General features: G+C 22.3%; 3 protein-coding genes across 4 annotated transcripts in view; all 3 read right to left on the bottom strand.

Moving 5' to 3' along the window:
- Positions 1-920: 920 nt before the first annotated feature.
- On the bottom strand, positions 921-6,546 carry LOC127280711 (circadian locomoter output cycles protein kaput). Of its 2 annotated transcripts, none has more exons than XM_051303919.1 (12): positions 6,197-6,546; positions 5,859-5,903; positions 5,578-5,726; positions 5,410-5,501; positions 5,105-5,309; positions 4,898-4,993; positions 4,732-4,816; positions 4,405-4,643; positions 4,048-4,286; positions 3,538-3,930; positions 3,261-3,431; positions 921-2,151 (listed from the first exon to the last, which is right to left on the bottom strand). In XM_051303919.1, the coding sequence occupies exons 1-12, from the start codon at positions 6,238-6,240 to the stop codon at positions 1,804-1,806; spliced, it is 2,106 nt and encodes a 701-aa protein (XP_051159876.1). In that variant the 5' UTR covers positions 6,241-6,546; the 3' UTR covers positions 921-1,803. The 2 variants fall into 2 exon arrangements, with proteins under 2 accessions (XP_051159876.1, XP_051159877.1); XM_051303920.1 differs by having other exon boundaries at positions 4,462-4,643.
- A 92-nt stretch (positions 6,547-6,638) lies between these two features.
- LOC127280716 (uncharacterized) lies at positions 6,639-8,900 on the bottom strand. Its single transcript, XM_051303931.1, has 5 exons — positions 8,509-8,900; positions 8,247-8,367; positions 7,986-8,134; positions 7,755-7,907; positions 6,639-7,677 (listed from the first exon to the last, which is right to left on the bottom strand). Exons 1-5 carry the CDS (start codon positions 8,596-8,598, stop codon positions 7,123-7,125), a joined length of 1,068 nt encoding a protein of 355 aa, XP_051159888.1. The 5' UTR covers positions 8,599-8,900; the 3' UTR covers positions 6,639-7,122.
- A 531-nt stretch (positions 8,901-9,431) lies between these two features.
- LOC127280710 (LON peptidase N-terminal domain and RING finger protein 3) overlaps positions 9,432-21,339 on the bottom strand; it is a 34,549-nt gene continuing 22,641 nt past the window's right edge. Inside the window, exons 2-9 of the mRNA XM_051303917.1 lie at positions 20,524-20,642; positions 20,271-20,393; positions 19,479-19,694; positions 16,279-16,378; positions 15,405-15,604; positions 11,940-12,241; positions 11,666-11,873; positions 9,432-11,604 (exon numbers count right to left, since the gene is read on the bottom strand). Of these exons, the coding sequence (XP_051159874.1) occupies positions 11,242-11,604; positions 11,666-11,873; positions 11,940-12,241; positions 15,405-15,604; positions 16,279-16,378; positions 19,479-19,694; positions 20,271-20,393; positions 20,524-20,642 (1,631 nt within the window). The 3' untranslated portion in view covers positions 9,432-11,241. The remainder of the gene's footprint in view (positions 11,605-11,665; positions 11,874-11,939; positions 12,242-15,404; positions 15,605-16,278; positions 16,379-19,478; positions 19,695-20,270; positions 20,394-20,523; positions 20,643-21,339) is intronic.

Raw genomic sequence — 21,339 nt, 5'->3', positions numbered from 1 at the left:
ACTTAAATCAAATGAAAAGTTACTAATAATAATAAAAATTATTATCAATAAACTTAAAATTATTATTTTTAATATAATACAGTTTTTTATTTTTGAAAAACAATTTTTGAAAAAAATTATAATTTAAAAAATTTTTTTCCCATTTCATTTTTGTAAATATTTCCAATTTATTTATTTTTTTTTTTTTGCGATTGTATTAAAATACGGCAATTACAAAAACATAAGTGCGATCATTCGTCACTTTTATTTTCCACGAAGAAACACAAATTACATATATCATATATTTCTTTTACGACAGAAAAAAAAATTGTTGTTTTCTTATTAAATGTTGTCGTCAATGTTATCTTAAAGATTTAATAATGAATAATTTATCACATCAATAATAAAAATGATTTTCTAATGTTACTTAAACAAAATTAATTAATTTTTAATTATAAATTGTTAATTGGTAATTTATTATTTATTAATTTTAAATTATTTTATTACATAAGTAATTTACAATTTTAAAAAAATACCCTGTTTCCGATTAAGTTTTTTCAAAACTTTTAATATATATATATATATTATTTATCACTTTTTTATTGTAATATTTTATAAAATTTTGGTTGAAATTCATTTTTTACAAAATCGAAACGTTTTGAATTTATATGCACAAATTTATCTATTTTGAACAATTTTTGTTTTTTTCATTCTTTAATGACGAAGTATTTAAAAATTTTGTCTTTTTTTAATTTGTACATTTCTCATTTGCAAAATTTATTCTAATTCTTTATAATTTATTTAGAAAAGTAAATTCTTTGTTTTATATAAATTGTTTTTTTTTTGAATAATTATATTACATTGTAATTGATTTAAATAAAAAACGAATTATTGTTTGAAAAAATGGAAGCTTCAATGGAATATTAAATAAAATTCTAATATCTAACAATTGGTATAAATATAATAACTGAAAAAACAACTAAACAATGAATACATTTTTTGAATTATTACGACTAAACACTTTCATTTCAACATTTAGCGAGACGTGAGGTTTACAATTTTTTTTTTTCAAATTTATTGTTTAAAAGATTATTTTTTATTATTAAAGAATAGATTTATAAAAAATATTTTTTTTTTTTACTGTAAACGATAGTAAAATATGTTTTCAAAATTTTTTACTCTTTTTTTTTTATATGATAAACCTCTGGTCTGTATACATTTCTTCAAGATTTACACAGGTAACTGTTTTAAATTGTCAACATACATTCATTCACAGCCTATATATTTTCTGTTGATGCATTCTCTCTCTCATAAATAGCTATCTTATATATATTGAAAAATTAAGATTTTTGTACATACATTAAAATATAATATGTAATGGAAAATGATGATTTGAATATATTATTCATTTTTAACATCAATGAAATTTGTGATTTTAATTTCTCAAAAAGTTTTTAATATTTAAAAATTTCATATTATTGAAAATATTTATAAAAATAATTGAGGATTGTACAGCACACTTTTTTTTTAAAAAATGGTCCCTACACACAAAACATTACTACATTTTTTTTTTTTTTGTTCTCTTTCATTGGATAACATAGTTATAGGAAATATTCGCAATTTATAAATTAGTTTATAGTATTTTTTTTTTTGGAATGAAAAAATAATTTACTACAGAAAGGAAAAAAGTAAAATATTTATACTTTTAGAAAAAGAATCAAATTTATAGGCCATTATATTCATTTTCTTCGAATTAATTAAATATTGCGAATTAAAATTAAAGGCGAGAAATAACTAAAAAAAAAAAAAAAAATTTGATTAATGTCATGTGGAACTTTGTTGTTGATTGACACTCGAACTCATGTCAGTGTAAATAAGTTCATTTGATTGACAAAATTGATAAGACATTAGATCTTGATTTTCTTCAATTTGTGAATGAGAAGCCGACTGTTGAGGTATTTGTTGATGAGCAGCTTGCATTTGATGTAATTGCGGATGTCCTTGAGCTTGAGACAATAATTGACCCATATTATTTGGATCACTTGTCGTTGAATCTCTTGATACAGGATTTCCAGTTACTTGTTGATTAAATAATTCTCTTTGAACAATTGGTTCACCGCTTATAACACGCGACAGAGGTTGATTCACATTTGGATCATATGGTATGTTTACCTAACAAAAAAAAAATTTAAAGTGCAATTTATTTTAAAATTAATTAAATTATTAATTAATAATTAATAATTAAAATTATTATAGAAGAAGTCATAGTTAGGGTAAGAAAAAATATATTTAATTTTTCATCATTTTTTTGATTTCAGTGAAAAAAGTCAATTTTATCCAAACCAAAAATTTCAGTATTATACCAGAGTTGACTACTGGCGCAGTACTGGTTCAATATTGGCTGCCGAGGTTGGGCAGTCTGTACTGAACCAGTACTGCACTGAAAAAAAAAATTTATTTAATTCAAATACCTATGTATTTGGTTATTATCAAATAAATATTTATAAATATTTTAAACGATCAAACTAAAAATAAATAAATTTGTTTATAAAAAATTAATATTTTTTAAAATAAAATTTATAATAAAAAATTTAATTTAAAAAATTAAATACAATCGCAAGTTAAATTTGCACAAATGTTATATATTATCAATAATATAAAATATATAATTAACTTTTCTTAATAGAAATCCCTTATGAAAATTTCTTATAAGAAAATAATATTAAAGCTGAAATGTTTTCAGTATAATGTTTTTTGTATAATATTTTCGTGATTATAGATAATTTATTATAAGAAATTTATTATAAAATTTTTTTTCTCAAATAATTATAAAAATATAATTATTAGAGACTCTGTAATGAAATTATTATACAATTTTATAATTATGAAAATATAATTATTGAAAATAAAATTTTTCACGTGCAAAAATTAAAATATTATAAAATTAAAATTATAAAAATTTAATTACGGAAATTAATTAATTTTGTATTGAAGAAAGAAATGGATGCCAGTACTGCGCCAGTGCTGCGCCATTAGTAAATTTTTGATTGGGTATAGTCAGACACAATTATTATTTTCAATTTTCAATTTTAAATTCAATAAATTTTTTTTTGAAACGATTTAAAATTTCGTGAAATTTTTGTTTTCAGTAGTAAAAGTGTTTTGCAGTCAGACAGTTTTACTTATTTTTTTTTTGTATCAGTAGTAAAAGAAAGTTTTAGCCAGACATAAAGTTTTTTTCAATAATCAATAATATTATATTATAATATGAATAAACTTACGTTTATAATTGGCGAAAAAATTCCATATTTAGCAATAAGTAACTTTTCAGAAACTTTTCTAAGTTCCTCTTGTTGATAAACAATTAATTGTTGAAGCTCTTCGTGTTTTCGTTGCAATTCATCTTGAATGTGATTCTGCGCTGGTGTCATCACTATTCCCTGTTGTAAAATCTGTAAAAAAAAATTTGTATTCAAAAAATATGTTTATATTTTGTTAATTAAAAATTAATTTGAATGATTATAATTTTAATTAATTTTAATTAATTTTAATTAATACTTCAGATGTTGGTAATGGTGAATTGAGTGGAACAGATGGTGGACCACAGCTACCGGTAACTATTGATTGTATTGGCACTGTTGTATATTGAGTAGGTTCCAAAAAATTGATACAAGATTCTTCTATTTTTGACTCTAATGGCTGATCCATGATCACTGTCGTTGGAATCGTTATTGATGACGCTGTACTTGTTGCTGGGACAATTTTCGATTTTGATCCTTGACTCGCCGCATAAGAATGTTTTGTATTCGCTTGTGAGTATTGAGAACCACCGGAAATTGACGTTGTATCTGATCCTCGCTCTTGATATCGTGGTTTAAATGGTTTTGAAAATGATTTTGAACTTTTATTTTGCTTCGAAGACCACGAGGATGATCGAATTTGACATGAAGACTAAAATCAAAAAAAAAATTTTTTTTTATTTAAAAATAATATTGATAATAAATTTATATTAGCAATTTTTTATAAATAATTTATATAAACAATTTATAAAAAAAAAGAATACATTACATGATGTTTTGCTGACAAAATATCATTTTGATTTTGAACTTTTGCTTGATCATCGGTATTTTTTCGGGTATTTTTTAAAACATCAACATAACTAAGAACACGATGTGTGCAAACGATAAATTCGGGCTTTGAATTCCATTGATTGTAAGTTATGTAAAATCTGGTTTGCAACCAAATCCATTGTTGGCCTTTCGTTAAAAATCTATAATGGCACGAGGTACCTTCTCCTTTTTGCATCACTAAAAAAAAAAAAAAAGAATTTATATTCTTTTGTTCCTTTTTTTGTTAGAGTTTTTTTTAATTTTTTATCAATTGAATTTAATTTGTTTGAAATAAATAAAATAAAAAAAAAATTACATGATTCATGACAAGTGACAACTTTATCCAAATCATCAATATGATAATAGTCATAACCAGAAGTGCCTAGAACTTCGAATGGTAAATAGCCAATAATTGGAGGTGCTCTGTGATCTAAAAATAAAAATTTCCACTCCAAACTGTGTCGCGAGGTGAATTCAGATTTTGTACTGTCAACAACTGACATTTCACGAATTGATTGAGGTGTTTGAAGTCTTCCAGTGCCAACAAATACTAATCTAAAATTAATTTGCAAAAACAAAATTAAAAAATTTTTTTGTTTTTTTTTTTCTCAATAATTTGATAATAAAATTTAAAATTAATTACGATTCTGTTTTTGCATCACTTCCTGTACTGCTACCGAGGCGATTTGTTGGAATTATTGTATCAATATCGGGATCCATATCTGAACCTTTAGAAATTGAAATTATTAATTATTGTACTTATTTTTTAATTTTTTCATTTTTATTAAAAAATAAATCAAATTACTAACGAAAATATCCAATGAATTGTACAAGTTCATATATTGAATCACCTACATTATCCAAACCACCTCTTTTTATATGGCACGTAAATGATATTTGATTATCTGTAAATAAAAATTTCTATTATTATTATTATTATTATTATTATATAAATAATTTATAATTATTTCTATATTTTCTTTCTGTTTTACCTTTTTTTTACGAATAGTTTGTACCTTTTTTATTATTTCGTTGATCTCTCAAATTTTCAGGATTAAGTAACAAATTATAAAGATAAGATTGATCATCTTGATAGGCGATTTCATAAATAGTTGAACTTGTTAATTCATTAGGTAAATAACCAAGAAGTGAAGTTACACTCTCCGATGTATAATAAATTCGTCCATTTGATGAAAATACTATTATAAATCCATCTAATGCCTAAAAGAAAAAAAAAATTTTAATTTACCCTCAATTTTTCTCATTTAAATTTAAAATAAAATTTAAAAAAAAAAATATTTTCATAAAATTTAATTTTCACCTCTAAAATTAAATGAGTGAATTCTTCATTTGATAAAAATGATGGTTTCCAATCTTCCTGTATCTCATGTATTCTTGATTTAGTTGCTTTTTCTAAAGATAAAAATTTAGAAATTAAAAAAAAATTTTAAACAATAAGAATAAATAAAGAAAATAAAAAACAACTGACCATTGTGATTTTTTAAAAAAAGTATTGTTGATTTTAGAACAGTGGATTTATCCATTTTTCTTGTATGTGTATTTACCATACTACCAAGTTCATTTACTAACATATTAAATTGATCCCTCCTCTTTTTTTCACTTAGATTACGAGATTTTCTGAAATTTTAACAATTTGAAATTGTTTGTTTTATGTTGAAAATATACATTTTCAAAAAAATGTTAAATGACTTTTTTAATGATAAATGATCTATAAAAGTTTTTTTTTTTTTTGAAATTGTTTTTAAATACCTTTTTGTATCATCTTTTTCATCATTATCATCATCAATCGCTTCACTGAAAATAGATAATGTTTCAAAAATTGAAATTTCAAATTTTTTTTAAAATAAAAAATTCAAATTTGTTTAAAATTTAATAATTTTTCTTTTACTATGTACGCATTAATTATAATAATATAAAACGTTGATTTTTTGTTATTAAACGTTACACATTAAAAGCAAATATAATTTGAAATTTTATACAAAATGTTAAAAATACAATATTAAAAAAAAAAAAAAATTATTTAAATTTAGTACCGCTTTTTATAATTTGCATTTTCTTTTTTTTTTTTTTGCAAAAATTCTACTTACTCGGATTGACGAGCATTAGTTTCACTATGTCCGTAGTTCGCCATTGCACGTTATACTTTTCTATGAAATGCGCACACTCAGATTACATTCACGTTCGCCGATCAATTATTGTCCGTGTGTATGCATTCAATTATATATACGAGAGAAACGAATTGCGTTAAATTAGAAAAAAAAAAAATTTCTTTCTTCACATTTAATTTTTTAATTATTATTTTTCTTTTTTTGATTTTGAAAGAAACATTTTTTTTTTTGATAATTTTTAAAAATTATTTAAAATCTAACACAATATTTATTGAGAAATGCATTTCGATATGTTACAACTTGAGAAAGGATTTGTTTGCAGTTATAGACTCGCGAACGGTACTGCAGCGCTAAAATACTTTTCTATTCATTGTTACAAACATATTATATCTAAAAGTTACTAGACACGGTTTCTAGTAATATTTTTCTCATTTTTCTAATAAAAAAAAAATAAATAAATTTTACAATTTTCACAAAAAAAAAAAAAATTATTACAAAATTTTCACGAATTTTACAATTAAAAAATTACAAATTTATTAAAATTTTAATTACACCTCGGAATTTTGAAATAATTGGCAAAAGAAAATTTAGATTTTCCTCTTCATTATTTTGGCTTACCAAATTTGATGCTCTAAATTTCCCTAGATCTTCACGAAATAAATGGATTTTTGGTATTTTTTTTTTACCTAATGGAGAATTATTTTGAAAATATTTCGATTTAAAGAAAGGAAAATTGGAAACTTTTGTTTATACTTTTTATAAATTGTGATTTTAAATATTTTTGACTCAAGTTGTCCATGTCTTCGTTGTTTGAATTTTTTTCAATTTTTCCAATATCATTTTAGTAAATTTTCAATATGTCAGATTTAGAAGATAAATTTTTCAAATCTCCGTATGATTTTTTGTCATAAGACACTAAAATCGTAATTAAATATACCCCTTGGACTTTTCATTTTTTGAAGATTCTCTTTAATTAGAGAACTAAAATTATCATTATTAAATTCAAATAAATTATCGTCAGTATATATCTTCAATTTACTTTCACTAATAATTTTTTGTTTCTCCTTTCTATATTTTGAATTTAGAATCAATTTTTTGTTATCTAATTTTTCATCGCTTTGATTTGATTTTAATTTTTGATTTATAATATTTGTTTTAGAATTAATATTTTCAATTGATTTTATTTTCAAATTAGTTTTTTGTTTCTTTTCTAAAATTTTATTTTTATCAATAAATTGAGATCGATTTAATTTACTATCCTTTCCCTTGGAAATCATTTGAATTTGATTAGAAAGAATTTTCTTTTTTGTTTCATCAACAATTATTGTTGAATTGAGTTTTATATCTGAATCTAATTTCAAAGAAATTTTCTTTTCAAAATTAGCCACAGTATTTAGGGATGATTTTTTTAGCAATTTTTCATCTATTTTTATTTGATTTGTCAAATTTTTTGCACAAGACTGGAATAAAAAAAAAATTTTTTTTAACAAAAAAAAAAATACTCTTTTTATGAATCAATTTATTTAAAAAAAGGTACCATTCGATTTTTAACTGATTCTTCCAATTGTTTTTCTTTTAATAATTGTTTCCAATTTGAAGACATAGACAATTTTTTAACTTGTACATTATTTTTTGAACTTTTGATGAACTTCTTGTACATCAATTCCCAAATAATTTCGGAATCAAATACCTAGTTTTATTATTTTTTTTTTTTTTACAAAATTCTTATTGTTAAATTTTTTTTATCAAAATTAATTTATTATAATACCTCTTTGGAAGCATGTGACAGTGTTGATAAATTAAGAATGTCCTTAATTTTCAAATATTTTGTTACTCTTGCAATAATATATTTTGGCAATGTTAAAAGAGACAATGTCTTTTGTGATATATTTCTCACATGTTCCAGCAAATAATTACCTAATTTGTTTTTTTATCATTAAAAATATTAAATTTCAATTGAATTAATAATTATTAATGTAATTATTAATTAATAATTAATAAAAAAAAATAGTATTTAAAAATCAAGTACCAAAAATACGTTCTATTTCGTCTTGTAAAATTTTATCACTATTAAATTCAGAAAATTTTGAAACTCGTATAGCTGGTGTTCTATGAGGGCCGTGTGATATTTTCCATAAAAAAAGTATTATCTAGATAAATAAATTAATAGACTTTTATAAATAAAAAATTTTATAACACACACTAATTGTAAATGAACTTTTTTAAAATTATTTTTTATTTACTTTGTAGTTTATTAAAATAAAGGTTAAATTTTTTATTTATTTTAATACCTCATCACAATGAACTTTAATGCCATAATAATCTCGATTTGGAGATGGTGCAACTGAATATTTTTCTAAATATTCGACTTTATTATTCATAATAAAAAATTGTTTATTATTTTTCAGATACAATTTTTGTAAATATAAAACAAAAAAGCAAATTTAGGATTCAATTAATATGAAGTTTGTTAGATAATTTTTGTCTAACAATTTTTCGAGAAAATTAAGTATTTTTTTTTTTAATTTTTTTTCAATATTAAAAATTTATTATGAAATGAAAAATTAGACAAATTTTTTTTAATTTTTCGTAAATTTTATTACAATAATTAGATATGAGGAAGTGGAGATAAATATCGAAGTAGAAATGGAAAGTCAAATGGCATCTTATACAGTAATAGTAATCAATATTATACAAAGTAAGCTACACAGTAATATCACAATGCATGATTTATATAAGTTCTTAAAAGTGTTTGAGAATCGACACATCCAAAAAAGAGTTGTCTAAACATACCAACTTCTCACATTCACAATCACATATTTAGATAAAAAATTGTTTTCTTTTTTTTTTTTTTTTTTTTTTTTAAATCTTCTAATCAAGCTAATTATCGAAAAATATGGTATTTTCATTTAAAAGAGAATTAATCTCCATTGAGAGAGAAAATTTAAAGAAATATAATAAAAATTCATATTATCCTTATAATTATTTTCATTTCTTTTCTTTTTTTCGTAATTAATAAAAGTCTTCATATTCTTCTCAATTGAGATCTAATTCTTGAATCACACGTCAAAAACTACATATATATTTTCTTTTATCACGACGAATAGACAACCCTGGAAAAAAAAAATTATAGTCATTCTTGTTTCATTCCTTTGCTTTTTTTTTTTTAAAGCGTACGTCAAGTTTGAAAAACATGGAAAGGTTTCTTCTTGAGTATAAAAAAAAAAAAAAAATTGGTGAAATACAACAATTGTGTATTTTTTTTTTTTTATCGACATTAGTATATAATATATGGTAAAAAGCCATATTTATATTATATATATATATATAGTTCATGTCGTTATAATAACAACAAATAGTAAATAAATAATATATATGCAAATTGTGTATAACTAGTTTTGTCTCATCTTTTGTACATACTAAACTGTATGTTTGAATGATTGATATGAAGTTTCTAGAGATTTACTACTTTGAATATTTTTAAAAAATTTTACTTGATATGTATTACTGCTCAAAATTGTTTGATCACTTATTTATTTCTGACATATCTATCTACAATAAATAAAAGTGTCTAAAAAATTGATCCCTTTTTTTCAATACTTTTTTTTTCATAGATAATTTAAAAAACAAATAGAGTAAAAATTGAAAGCTCCCTTTAAATGAATAAATGACAAGAAATCCAACAATTTTGTCAATATTAAAATTTTCATTTCACTGTAAATAAAATTATTTAACATTCCTTTTTTTTTTTTGTCAACTTAAATTTTTTTCGAGTTTACAAGTTGTTAATATAATTCATATATTGAATTTATATTTTACATAAACATACAATTTTTTTTGCCAATTAAATTTTTGTTTGAAATTCACAATATGTAATTCACATTGTATTTATATTCAGAATATTAAACATTTCAATAACAAATATTTTCTCAAGGAAGTATTTTGTTTTTTTTTTTTTTAAATTCAATTGATTTTACGTAAAAGTTAAACTAATTTTTTTTTGAATTAAACAAAATACTTGAGAAATTACAGCAAACAGTAATGTATAACATATAATAAATATATATCACAATGATTTTTCATATATATTTTTAAACATAGATTTAAATCTTTTTGAATTTGAAAAATTGAAAATTCTTTTTCTCGAATTATTCTCCACAATATGTATTTGTGTTAATTCGAAAATTTATTTATCGGTAATTAGGAAAACCTTATAAATATCAAACGAAATTTTAAAAATATTCAATAAGATTGTGATGATTCTTTTTTTTTAGATATGAAAATAAATTACTATTTGCTAGCATAGCGAGTAGTCTTATCAAGTGACGCCTTAATTATTATTTGTGAGAGTTATAAAAAAAAAAAAAATGATGAATTATTTGCGCTGCATTTTTAAAAATTCAGACATTCTAAAATATTTTCTCAAGTGTTCGTCGAATATTTGTTGAGAAAATTCGAGTAATAAAAAACTTTCATACAATTACGATATTTTTTTTTTTTTTTTCACACATAGAATGTAGTAAATGATTTGCTCCCCATGGATTTCATATACACATATATATATATATATTTGTCATTCAAATAGGATAGAGATAATTTTTCAAATTATTGAGAAAAATAGTCGAATATTTTTGTGAAATTTATATACACAAAGGATGAACGATTAAAAATTCAATTAATTGAGCGTTGATTATATTGCATTAATTAACATTAATCATTTCTTAACAATCGGAGAAATCGAGATTTTTTAATTATTAAGATTCTAATTAAGAATCAATTGTGCATAATCGATTTAATTTTTATATTAAAAAAAATTCATTCATTTTATTTTCCCAATAATTTGATATTGAAAATAGTTGATTCAAATTTGTACTTTGAAAATAGATTATTGCGGCGAAAGGCTGTTTTTTAATAGCGAAGAAGAAAAGACAGAGAAGAAATGTGTGCATTTATATATATATAAAAAAAAAAGATTGATCAGACTTTGAGATAGAAATTTAAATTTTTGATTTATAGGCCAAATTCTAGGATTGTTGAACCAGTGAAACGGAATTTTGATTAATGACATCGTCATCTCTACATATACTTGTTGAAGTTGTTGTTTCTTCAGATGTTGCAGATGTTACTGTAAATTGTCTCTGTTCCATATGATCGAGAGTTTTTTCAATGGCCCTCAATCGTTTTTCAAGGCTCGTGGTACCAAGAATTCCAATTTGTAATTGAGGTCCCAATGGTAAAATGGCCAATAACCACCATGTCCATGAGGGTCCATCTGCTAAGCACAGCCAATCTTCTTCTGTTTCTGGCATTCTTCCAAAAACACGTTGAATTTCTGATTGTTGATTCAATGGCACCGTGTCCCACCATCTTCTGCTTTTCGATTGAACCTGTGAAAAAAAAACAATTAGAAACTAAAATAAGAGAATTTAAAAAAATTTTGAAAATTACCTTATCGTGAAGTTCCAAAATATTGATCACTTGATTAGGCTGAACGGGCGTGTCTCTAATAAATTCCACTTGTGCTGTATCATAACCATCTTTTTCCCCACCTGACAACACTCTAAATCTTTTACCTCCAATTGTACTTAAAATACTGCATCCATCTTTTAATAAAACACGATCTCGAATTTCTAACATGGTCCCAAATTCAGCGTATCTGGAAAAAAAAATTTTACAATTTAATAATTTTGAAATTTTTTTTTTTTTTTTCTAGTTTCTATACCTTTTGGCACCAGTTGCATCTCTATTGAGGCACGCCGCAATGCCAAATTGTCGAACACCACTTTCGACGCATCGTCTCACCATCAGTCTGTATCTCGGTTCATATACAAAAAGGGGACATGCAACGCATGGGAATGATGTTGTGCAAATAAAAACGGCTATCTCTTCACAACCAAGAAGACCGAGGCCTTGAACTAGCTCGTGTCGATGACTCGACGCCCTCGAAGTAAATTCCTTTGGCGCCACTATCTTCAAAGCTCTCTCCACAAAGTCAGTTACAGTCTTTTGGCTACTAGCCAGATACTGGAATGTCAAAGAAAAAGGGCCATGAATTGATTGCAATTGAAGCTTAAAAAACACAACTGACCTAAATAACGAATCCTGCACTTTAATATAAACCCAAATCAAAAATTTAATATTTCAGCGCGATTTTTAAAATCAATCAATCACAATTTTATGAATAATTTTTGATTGGTTCCCAAGAAGCACGTAATATATCCTCAATATCAAGGTAATATTACATGTAAGAATCGTAATATAACGCTGTAATATTACAGTAATGTTACAGTGTTTTTAAAATGTCCGCCTCAAGGTAATATTACCGGGAATATTACTGTAATATTAACGGTAATATTACAGTAATATTACAGACTGATTTGAGTTATTCATAAAGCATAAAAAACGTAAATATACTATAAGTGAATTTGGCTTGTTGGTAAAACTCTGGACTCGTGTGCTTTGAGTTCGGGGTTCGATTCCCTGGATGGGTAGATTTTTTTCGTAAAGAAATGTTCCCATAATATTACTGTAATATTCTCTCGTAATATTACCTTAATATTAGCGCGTAATATTACAGTAACATTACCGGTAATATTACCTTGAGGCGGACATTTTAAGATCACTGTAAGATTACTGTAATATTACAACGTTATATTACGAATCTTACATGTAATATTACCTTGATATTAAGGTTATATGACGTGCTTCTTGGGAATTGATTTTAAAAATTGCGCCGAAATCATTCTGTCAATTGTTTGTTCGGCCATTTGAAAATTCGGACAAATGAAAATTCTATCACATTACAAAATTCTATTAAATGATTTGTCGGTTAAGTAAAAATTCTATATGAAAAATCGATTATATGGAAATTATATCAAATAATAATTCGAATAAATGAAAATTCATCTAAATGAAAATTCTATTCAATGAAATTCTATCCAAATAAAAATTCTTTAAAATGCCGATTATGTTAAACATGAAAATTCGAGCAAATAAAAATTCTGACAAATAAAAAAATTCGAAGAAATAAAAATTCTGTGAGTTGAATTTTCCGTTATATAAAAATTCTTGCCATATAGAAAATCGGATTGATGAAAATTATGCCAAATGCTATTTCGAACAAATTAAAATTCGGCTCAAAACTAATTAGGACAAATAAAATTCGATAAAATGTAAATTATGACTAATGATTTTTAGAACATAATCATGCGTCCCGAAAAGAAAGCTACAGAGATCAGTTTCACTGCAATAGTGAAATCTCTGCTCCAGGTAATAATTTTTTTTTTTTTTTTTTTTAGGAAAAAATGTGTAACTAACTAATTAATATTTTATTATATATAAAATCAAAAAAAAAGAGTTTTTTTAATCCCTATTAAGTATAATATATATTGCAAATTATTATTTTAAAAAATCAAAAAATAAACATAAAAATATATTTATTATAAAACCAAAGTTTTTATAATATATATAAAAACAATTAAGTAAAAATAAAAATGTTTATAAAATAATTATAATGTAATATAATTATACAATTAGCTATTTAATTATTTTATTATTCACTTTAATTATTTAAAATAAATTTTTGAAAAACTTTTTTAAGAAAATAAAAGTTGTTTTTTAATTTTAATAAATAAATTTTATTTATTTTTAGTTTGATTGTTTAAAAAATTTTTTTTGCTTTATTGCATATATCTGAAAACAATAAAAAAAAAAAATTGCAAAATGTTTTGTAATTGGATCAGAATTTCTCAAACGGATCACCTAAAATTCAGAAATTTTTTTTTTTTTAATCAAAAATCATTTCTTTTGACTTCTTACATGGTAAAAATAAGTCCCTGAAATTTTTAGGTCAAAAAAAATTTTTTTTTTTGTTAAAGTTATAAACAATTGAAATTTTTTGCAGTCTTATTTCAAAAAAAATTTTTTCTCGAGTTCCTGTTCACCAATTAAAAAAAAAGAAGGGGGTTTTTCTCGTCTTAAAATTGTAGTTTCTAAATATAATTTTTATTTTGAAAAAAATTTCATATTTAATAGATTTTTATATTATTTATTTATAAAATGTTATTAAAAAATAGTGTTCTTGACGTCCTAAAGAAAACCGCATGGTTATGTTCTAAAAATCATTAGTCATAATTTACATTTTATCGAATTTCATTTGTCATAATTAGTTTTGAGTCGAATTTTTATTTGTTCGAATTAATATTTTTGCATAATATTCATCAAACCGATTTTCTCTATTACAGAATTTTTATATAACTGAAAATTCACTTCGCAAAATTTTTATTTGTTAGAAGTTTTATTTGCTCGAATTTTCATTTAAAATAATAGGCATTTTAAAGAATTTTTATTGGATAGAATTTTCATATTTTATTCTTTCAGATGAATTTTCATTTTTTCGAATTATTATTTGAGATAATTTTCATAAAACCGAATTTTTTTATATTACATTAGAATTTTTATTTAACCGAAAAATCATATTTAATAGAATTTCTAATTGATAGAATTTTTATTTGTCCGAATTTGCAAAATGGCCGAACCAACAGACGACAGGCGCGATTTTTAAAATAAACCAATCACAATTTTATGGATAATTTTTGATTGGTTGATTTTAAAAATTGCGCCTATCGTATTTTATTCGACCATTTTGCCAATTCGGACAAATGAAAATTCTATCAATTAGAAATTCTATTAAATATGATTTTTCGGTTAAGTAAAAATTCTGTAGTATGAAAAATTCGGTTTTATGAAAATTATCTCAAATAATAATTCGAACAAATTGAAAATTCATCTAAAAGAACCTATATGAAAATTCTATGCAATGAAATTCTACCCAATAAATATTCTTTAAAATGCCTATTATTTTAAATGAAAATTCAAGCAAATAAAAATTAAAACAAATAAAAATTCTGCGAAGTTAATTTTTGGTTATATAAAAATTCTGTAATAAAGAAAATCGGTTTGATGAAAATTATGCAAAAATATTAATTCGAAAAAATGAAAATTCGACTCAAAACTAATTATTACAAATATGAAATTCGATAAAATATAAATTCTGACTAATGATTTTTAGAATATAATCATGCGCCACCCCCCCCCCCCCAAAAAAAAGAAGAAGAAGACGATACTAAAGGATATTTTAAAAAAAAGTAAATAATAATTTTAGGGACAAAAAGATTGTTATACTTACGTCAGAAAGAGAAGTGACGCAAAGGGGGCAAGAGGAAGAATAATCTAGACAACGATCTAAACACATCCAACAATATGTGTGTCCACATGGTGTTGTGACAGGATTCCATAATAGTCTGCAGCAAAGAATGCAGTCCAATTCACCGGTTGTTCCACTAGATAAAGGAGGTAGAAGAATTTCCGCGGGTCTTAATTCCATTCCTAAAAATCGTGTAATTTCGTTACTTTAACGTTTTTTTTTCTTTATTATTATTATTATGAATTTATTAGTCTATTTAGTATTTAATCATAAATAATTATTTTCTAAACAAATTTTCGAATTAGATTTTTTTTATATATGTTAAATTAAATAAAAAGTCTTGTAAATCTGATAATGACTATATAAAATAAAAATTCTGTCAAACAAAAATTCGGTATAGGTTAAATGTACAAATAACGGCGCGATTCGTGTCAAAATACCTTTGAAATAGAACTTTTATTAATTATTAGTAACTTTTACTAACAATTAGTAAAATTTAACTAATTCTAAAGCAAAAACAAAAAACTAATTTAAATTAGTAAACATTTTTACTATTTCAGATTTAGAGAATACTTTGCCAGCCGTAATTGAAGCCAATGGAAATCTTAAAAATGTTTCGAGGGAAAAAATTTCATCTTAAAATAATTAAATTAATAATTGTTTAAATGTTCATCTTTATTAGTAATTGTATCAAATAAAAAAAGATTAAAATAATTTTTTAAAATCATTTTGCAACAATTATATATAATAATAGTTATTTTTTATGAACGCGCCGTAATTGATGCACACGCCGTAGTTGGTACACTTACCCAATAAGCCTACGAGTTATTTAATTTTCAGCTAAAATTTGACTTACTTTTTAATTTTTCAATTTCCTGATATACCCTGTTTATGGATGCATGCAATTTGGCACTATCCTGTGGCATCATATTTGATAATGGCGTTCGACAGATAATCTGTAAAAATTTCATGGGACATTTAGCGATAATGAAAATATAAAAATATAATATTTAATTTTAATTTTCTAATCATATAAATATAATATTTCACAAAGAAAATGCACTTTTTTTTTAATGTCCTTTATTTACATATAATTTATATATAATTTTTTTTTTCAAATATATAATTTTACTATATATATCGCATAGAAAATTTTGAAATTAATTTAATATCAAAATTGAATTAAAATAAGAGCGTTTTGCAACTTATTTTTTAATATCTTACATTTTGCGATATTTTGTATATATGTTTTTTTTTTTAATAATAAAAAAATTTATAAGTATATAAATAATATAAATATAATTCACTTAGAGAAGGATATTTTTGCAATATATTATGTTTATAATTAAAACTTATTTTATACAGTTAAATATATTTAAATTTGTTTCAAACATACACAGAAAATTAAAAGGCATTAAAATAAGCTTATTATTTTAATACAATTTTGCTTATTTTAATATCAAAAAGGATTAAAATAAACAAAATTGGATTAAAATAAGAAGCGTTGCAGCTGATTTTAATGCCTTTTAATTTTCTGTGTATATATTTTTTGTTTGATTCAACGTGAATAATATATTCAATTTAAACATAAATTTTTATTGATTTTAAATTATACATAAATTTAATTTTAAGTTAAAAAAAAAAATATTTTTTAAAATCATTTTGATATGATGATTATATTCTTTTTCAGGTGGAAAATTTTGACATAATTTTTTTTTTTTTTTGACTAAATTATGTATAATTTTTAGATTTTTTGCAGATTTGTCTTTAAAAAAAAAAATCAGTGAAAGAATTTTTATTTTAAAAAATTAATATAATTTGTTTCAAAATAAGGAAAACTTTGTTTTTGGTACTAGTTTCAGACCTAAAAATTAGTATGTTAATTTTTTGTATTATTTGATTAGAAACTAGAATTTGGTTATTTTAAATGAATTTTTTTTTCTCTAAATGTTGAAGATTATTTTATGAGTCTTAATTTATAATAGCTTCAGTTTATATATGTAATATAATTACATATAAATCCTGTAATGTATGTTTGTTTAATTTTTATAATATATAAGTTAAGGGAAAAAACTATATTTGATTTTATATTTAAAAATTGAATATAATAAAACATTTTAATATAATTAACAATTTATTAAAGTTAAGAAAGAAAATAAATAAAAAAAAAAAAAAATTACAAAATAAATAAATCGTTAAAATTGCGAGGACTAATAACATTTACAAACATAAAAATCAAAACTTATTCATTCACATGCAATATTAAATACGATCAATTATAAATTAAAATTTTTTCTTTTTTACAAATTGTCGTTTTGAACTTAAAGTTACCCAAAAATGCCTATAAACAATTCCATATGTATTTATTAAATTTAAATTAAAAATGGTAAAATTGAAATTGATTTCACACGATAATCGAATAGTTTTTAATAATCGATTAGTCGTATTTGATTAATAATATATTCCTTTGGTTAAAAGTAGTCTTAAATTCGATTTTTAATCGATTACAATCGATTTTTCTCACATAAATAATTGATCGATAATCAATTTTATGATTTTGATTTTAATCTCTAATTTGAATCAATACACGGAATGAAAGGAATGGTTTTTATTGTAATTTCCAATAAATTTAGCAACTGAAAACCTTCACGAATATTTCATTAAAAATTAGTAATTAGTAATTTTTTTTTTAGCAAACTAAATTTTCCAAAATTTGGATGAAATTAATTAATTAAGGTTCCATAAAGTAGATATCTATTGAAAAGTGTAAGGTTATACAATTTTTAGGAATAAAATTTTTTTATTGGTATTTTTGAATTTTTACAGCTCAAAATAAATAATACAAATTTGCTTTTTAATAATATAAAATATTATATATTGAATTGAAATTGATTTATTTATAAATACTTAAAAAAAAAAAATTGAATAATATTTTTTTTTTAAATTCTAAATTGAAAACGAATACGACAATTATTAACATTTATATAAATAAAATTAAACTTATCGCTCTGGTTGTTGAATATATATGTAATTTCAGTTGTGGCTCGGTAGGGGAATCTCATATATATGAAAACGAATTATTCCTTGGTTAACATCAAATATTAAATTAATATTATTTGAGAAAACCATATTATTAATAATCAATTATATTGAAATTACTAATTTTTGTAATTTACCGTCAATTCTCCAGATTTCACGCAATGTTTATATATAGAATTAATCGGAAAAATGATTTCGCGTATTATATAATAAAAATAATTTAGAAAATGGGATTATTTTTTTTTAAAAATATTTTCCCAAAAGAAGAGAAAAATAATTTCATCCTTCAAATTATTTGGATTATTACTTCCACGGAGAAAATTTGGCTTCTATTTCACATACCATTTGATGAATTCAAAAAACTTAATTTCTTCAAGACTTCATTGTTCTATTAAAATAGAAAAAAAAAATTGTAGCAGTATACATCAAAATAAACTGTATTTAAAGAAATATTTTTTTTTTCTTTTCCTTTAAAAACAGTATATTATGCTCATATGTAATATTTGGTTGAAATAAACATTTATTTAGTCAAATAACGGATTATTTCAATCAAAGAAATATTTTTTTTTTTAAATAAATCAAATTATTTTTTTATCATTTGTTTTTTAAATTAAATTTTATTATTTGGTTTAATTATAATCTTTTCAGTTATATTAAAATAAGATAAGCAGCGCTATTAATTTTCATGACAAAGATTAAAATAAGGCAAAATTGCATTTTAAATAATAGCATTGCAACAATTTTTTATTTTTATTAATATATAATTAAAATTTTTTAATTTTTAAATAAGAAATTAAAAAAAAAAACAAAAATTGAATAGAATTTAAAGTGGAAATATAAAATTGTGTTAATAAGGAAAATCTTTATAAGGAAATTATTCTTATTTTAGGATAATATGCAATGTATCGAATATATGCAATTTCATTTTTCAAAAGTAATTAATTATCAACGTTTAAAAAAAAAAAAAAAACGGAAAAGCTCTCAAATCCGTTTTTAATTACACTTAAAAAAATCTACCTGTGTAAATTCTTCCTCTCCTCCACTGCTATTGTCTTCACAATCTGAGGTATTAAGCGTTGCTCTTCGATGCCTTTGATGTGAATTCATTAAAGGCAACAGCAAATGATGACGATTTCTTTTTGTGCGAATAGTGGTCTCCACTAAATTGTATGGAGTTAAAATAAAAGCGTTATTATTTCTTCGAAGATTTGGCGACAGTGCTCGATGTAACGCCTGAAATATAAAAGAAAAGAAAAAAAAAATTTTTTTTAATGAATAATTTACAAAATTCAAAAATAGTGATAATAATAAAATTAGTTAATAATGCAAATATTAATTAAATATAATAATAATAATAATAATAAAAATAATGATAATAATAATAATAAAAATAATGATAATAATAATAGTAATAATAATAATAATAATAATAATAATAATAATAATAATAATAATAATAATAATAATAATAATTTTAATTAGAAAAAATAAATAATTGTCACAGTAGAAAAAAATTGTGTCAAGAAATAAAATTTTTATTAATGTGTCTAGTTAATAATAAAGACTAATGATTAAATAAATAATATAAAAGACATATATTAGGTAACAATAGAATCTAGATGATAACACTATTAAGGTGAATTAAAAAAAAACCTTGCGTAAGGTTTCATAGACGTAAATTGTTGTCATTGCATAGATAATTTTTTTTATTTCACAAACATCTCGTTACGTAATTTTTTTTGCAAAGTTTATGAAATTATAAAAAATTAAACTTAAATAATAATAGAAAAAAAAAAAAAACATACATACCCTTGTGAGTTCATGACGAACATTTTGAGAATTTTTGTCAATGGCTACACTTGTACAAAGAGCAAAAATAGCTTCTTCATGCCTTCCTAACGCTGATAATGCTAATCCACGTCTATAATGCCCCTATAATAGAAAAATGAAAAAAAAAAAATTGTCTTCATTATTTTTTTTTTTTATCCAAGAAAAAAATAGAGAATTCTTTTTTTTTTTTAATGTATTTCGCGATATATATTTAGTAAAATGAAATGCCAACCTTGCCCCAGTCTGGTCTTAAACGAACAGCATGATCAGCATCGGTGAGAGAAGCTTGTGGCCTATTCAGCAAAAATAAGGCATGGGCCCTATTACTAAGATGCAATGGACTGTTTGGTGCTGAAACAGGCAAAAAAAAAAATTTTTTTTTTTTGGTAAATAATTATTTTATGCGAAAATAAAATTATAAATTATTTTTTTTTAATAATAAAATTAAATTTTAATTAATAAATTATAATTTCTACTCTTTCTAAAATAAAAATAAAAAAATAATACTCTCTAAATCTGAATTAGTAAAAATGTTTACTAATTTAAATTAGTTTTTTTTTTTTGCTTTAGAATTAGTTAAATTTTACTAATTGTTAGTAACTTTTACTAATTCACTAAATTTTACTAATTATTAGTAACTGTTACTAATTTACTAAATTTTACTAATTATTAGTAACTTTTACTAACAAATAGTAAAATTTAACTAATTCTAAAGCAAAAAAAACTAGTTTAAATTAGTAAACATTTTTACTAATTCAGATTTAGAGATTAGTAAATAATATTAAATATTAATAATTTTAATAATAATAATAAATAACTTTTCAACACTATTAAAATAACATTAATAAAGAAAAACTTGAGAAAAAAAATGGCTTTTCATTTATAACGAAACTAAATTAGGTAAGAGAAATTAATAACAATAATTATATCTAATGTATGTGTTTGTATATATATATATGTAATTGTGATAAAAGATCTTAAGCAACAAAGTGTATAATGCAATATCAGATTTCGTAAATTTCCTCCAATTATATCGATTATTACATAT

The sequence above is a fragment of the Leptopilina boulardi genome, unplaced genomic scaffold (assembly GCF_019393585.1).
Source record: "Leptopilina boulardi isolate dan_hultmark-lab unplaced genomic scaffold, ZJU_Lbou_2.1 LbouV2_249, whole genome shotgun sequence".
NCBI classification, from domain to species: Eukaryota; Metazoa; Arthropoda; class Insecta; order Hymenoptera; family Figitidae; genus Leptopilina; species Leptopilina boulardi.
The sequence above is the reverse complement of the archived record's forward strand: the minus strand, read 5'-3'. Positions and strand labels throughout refer to the sequence as shown.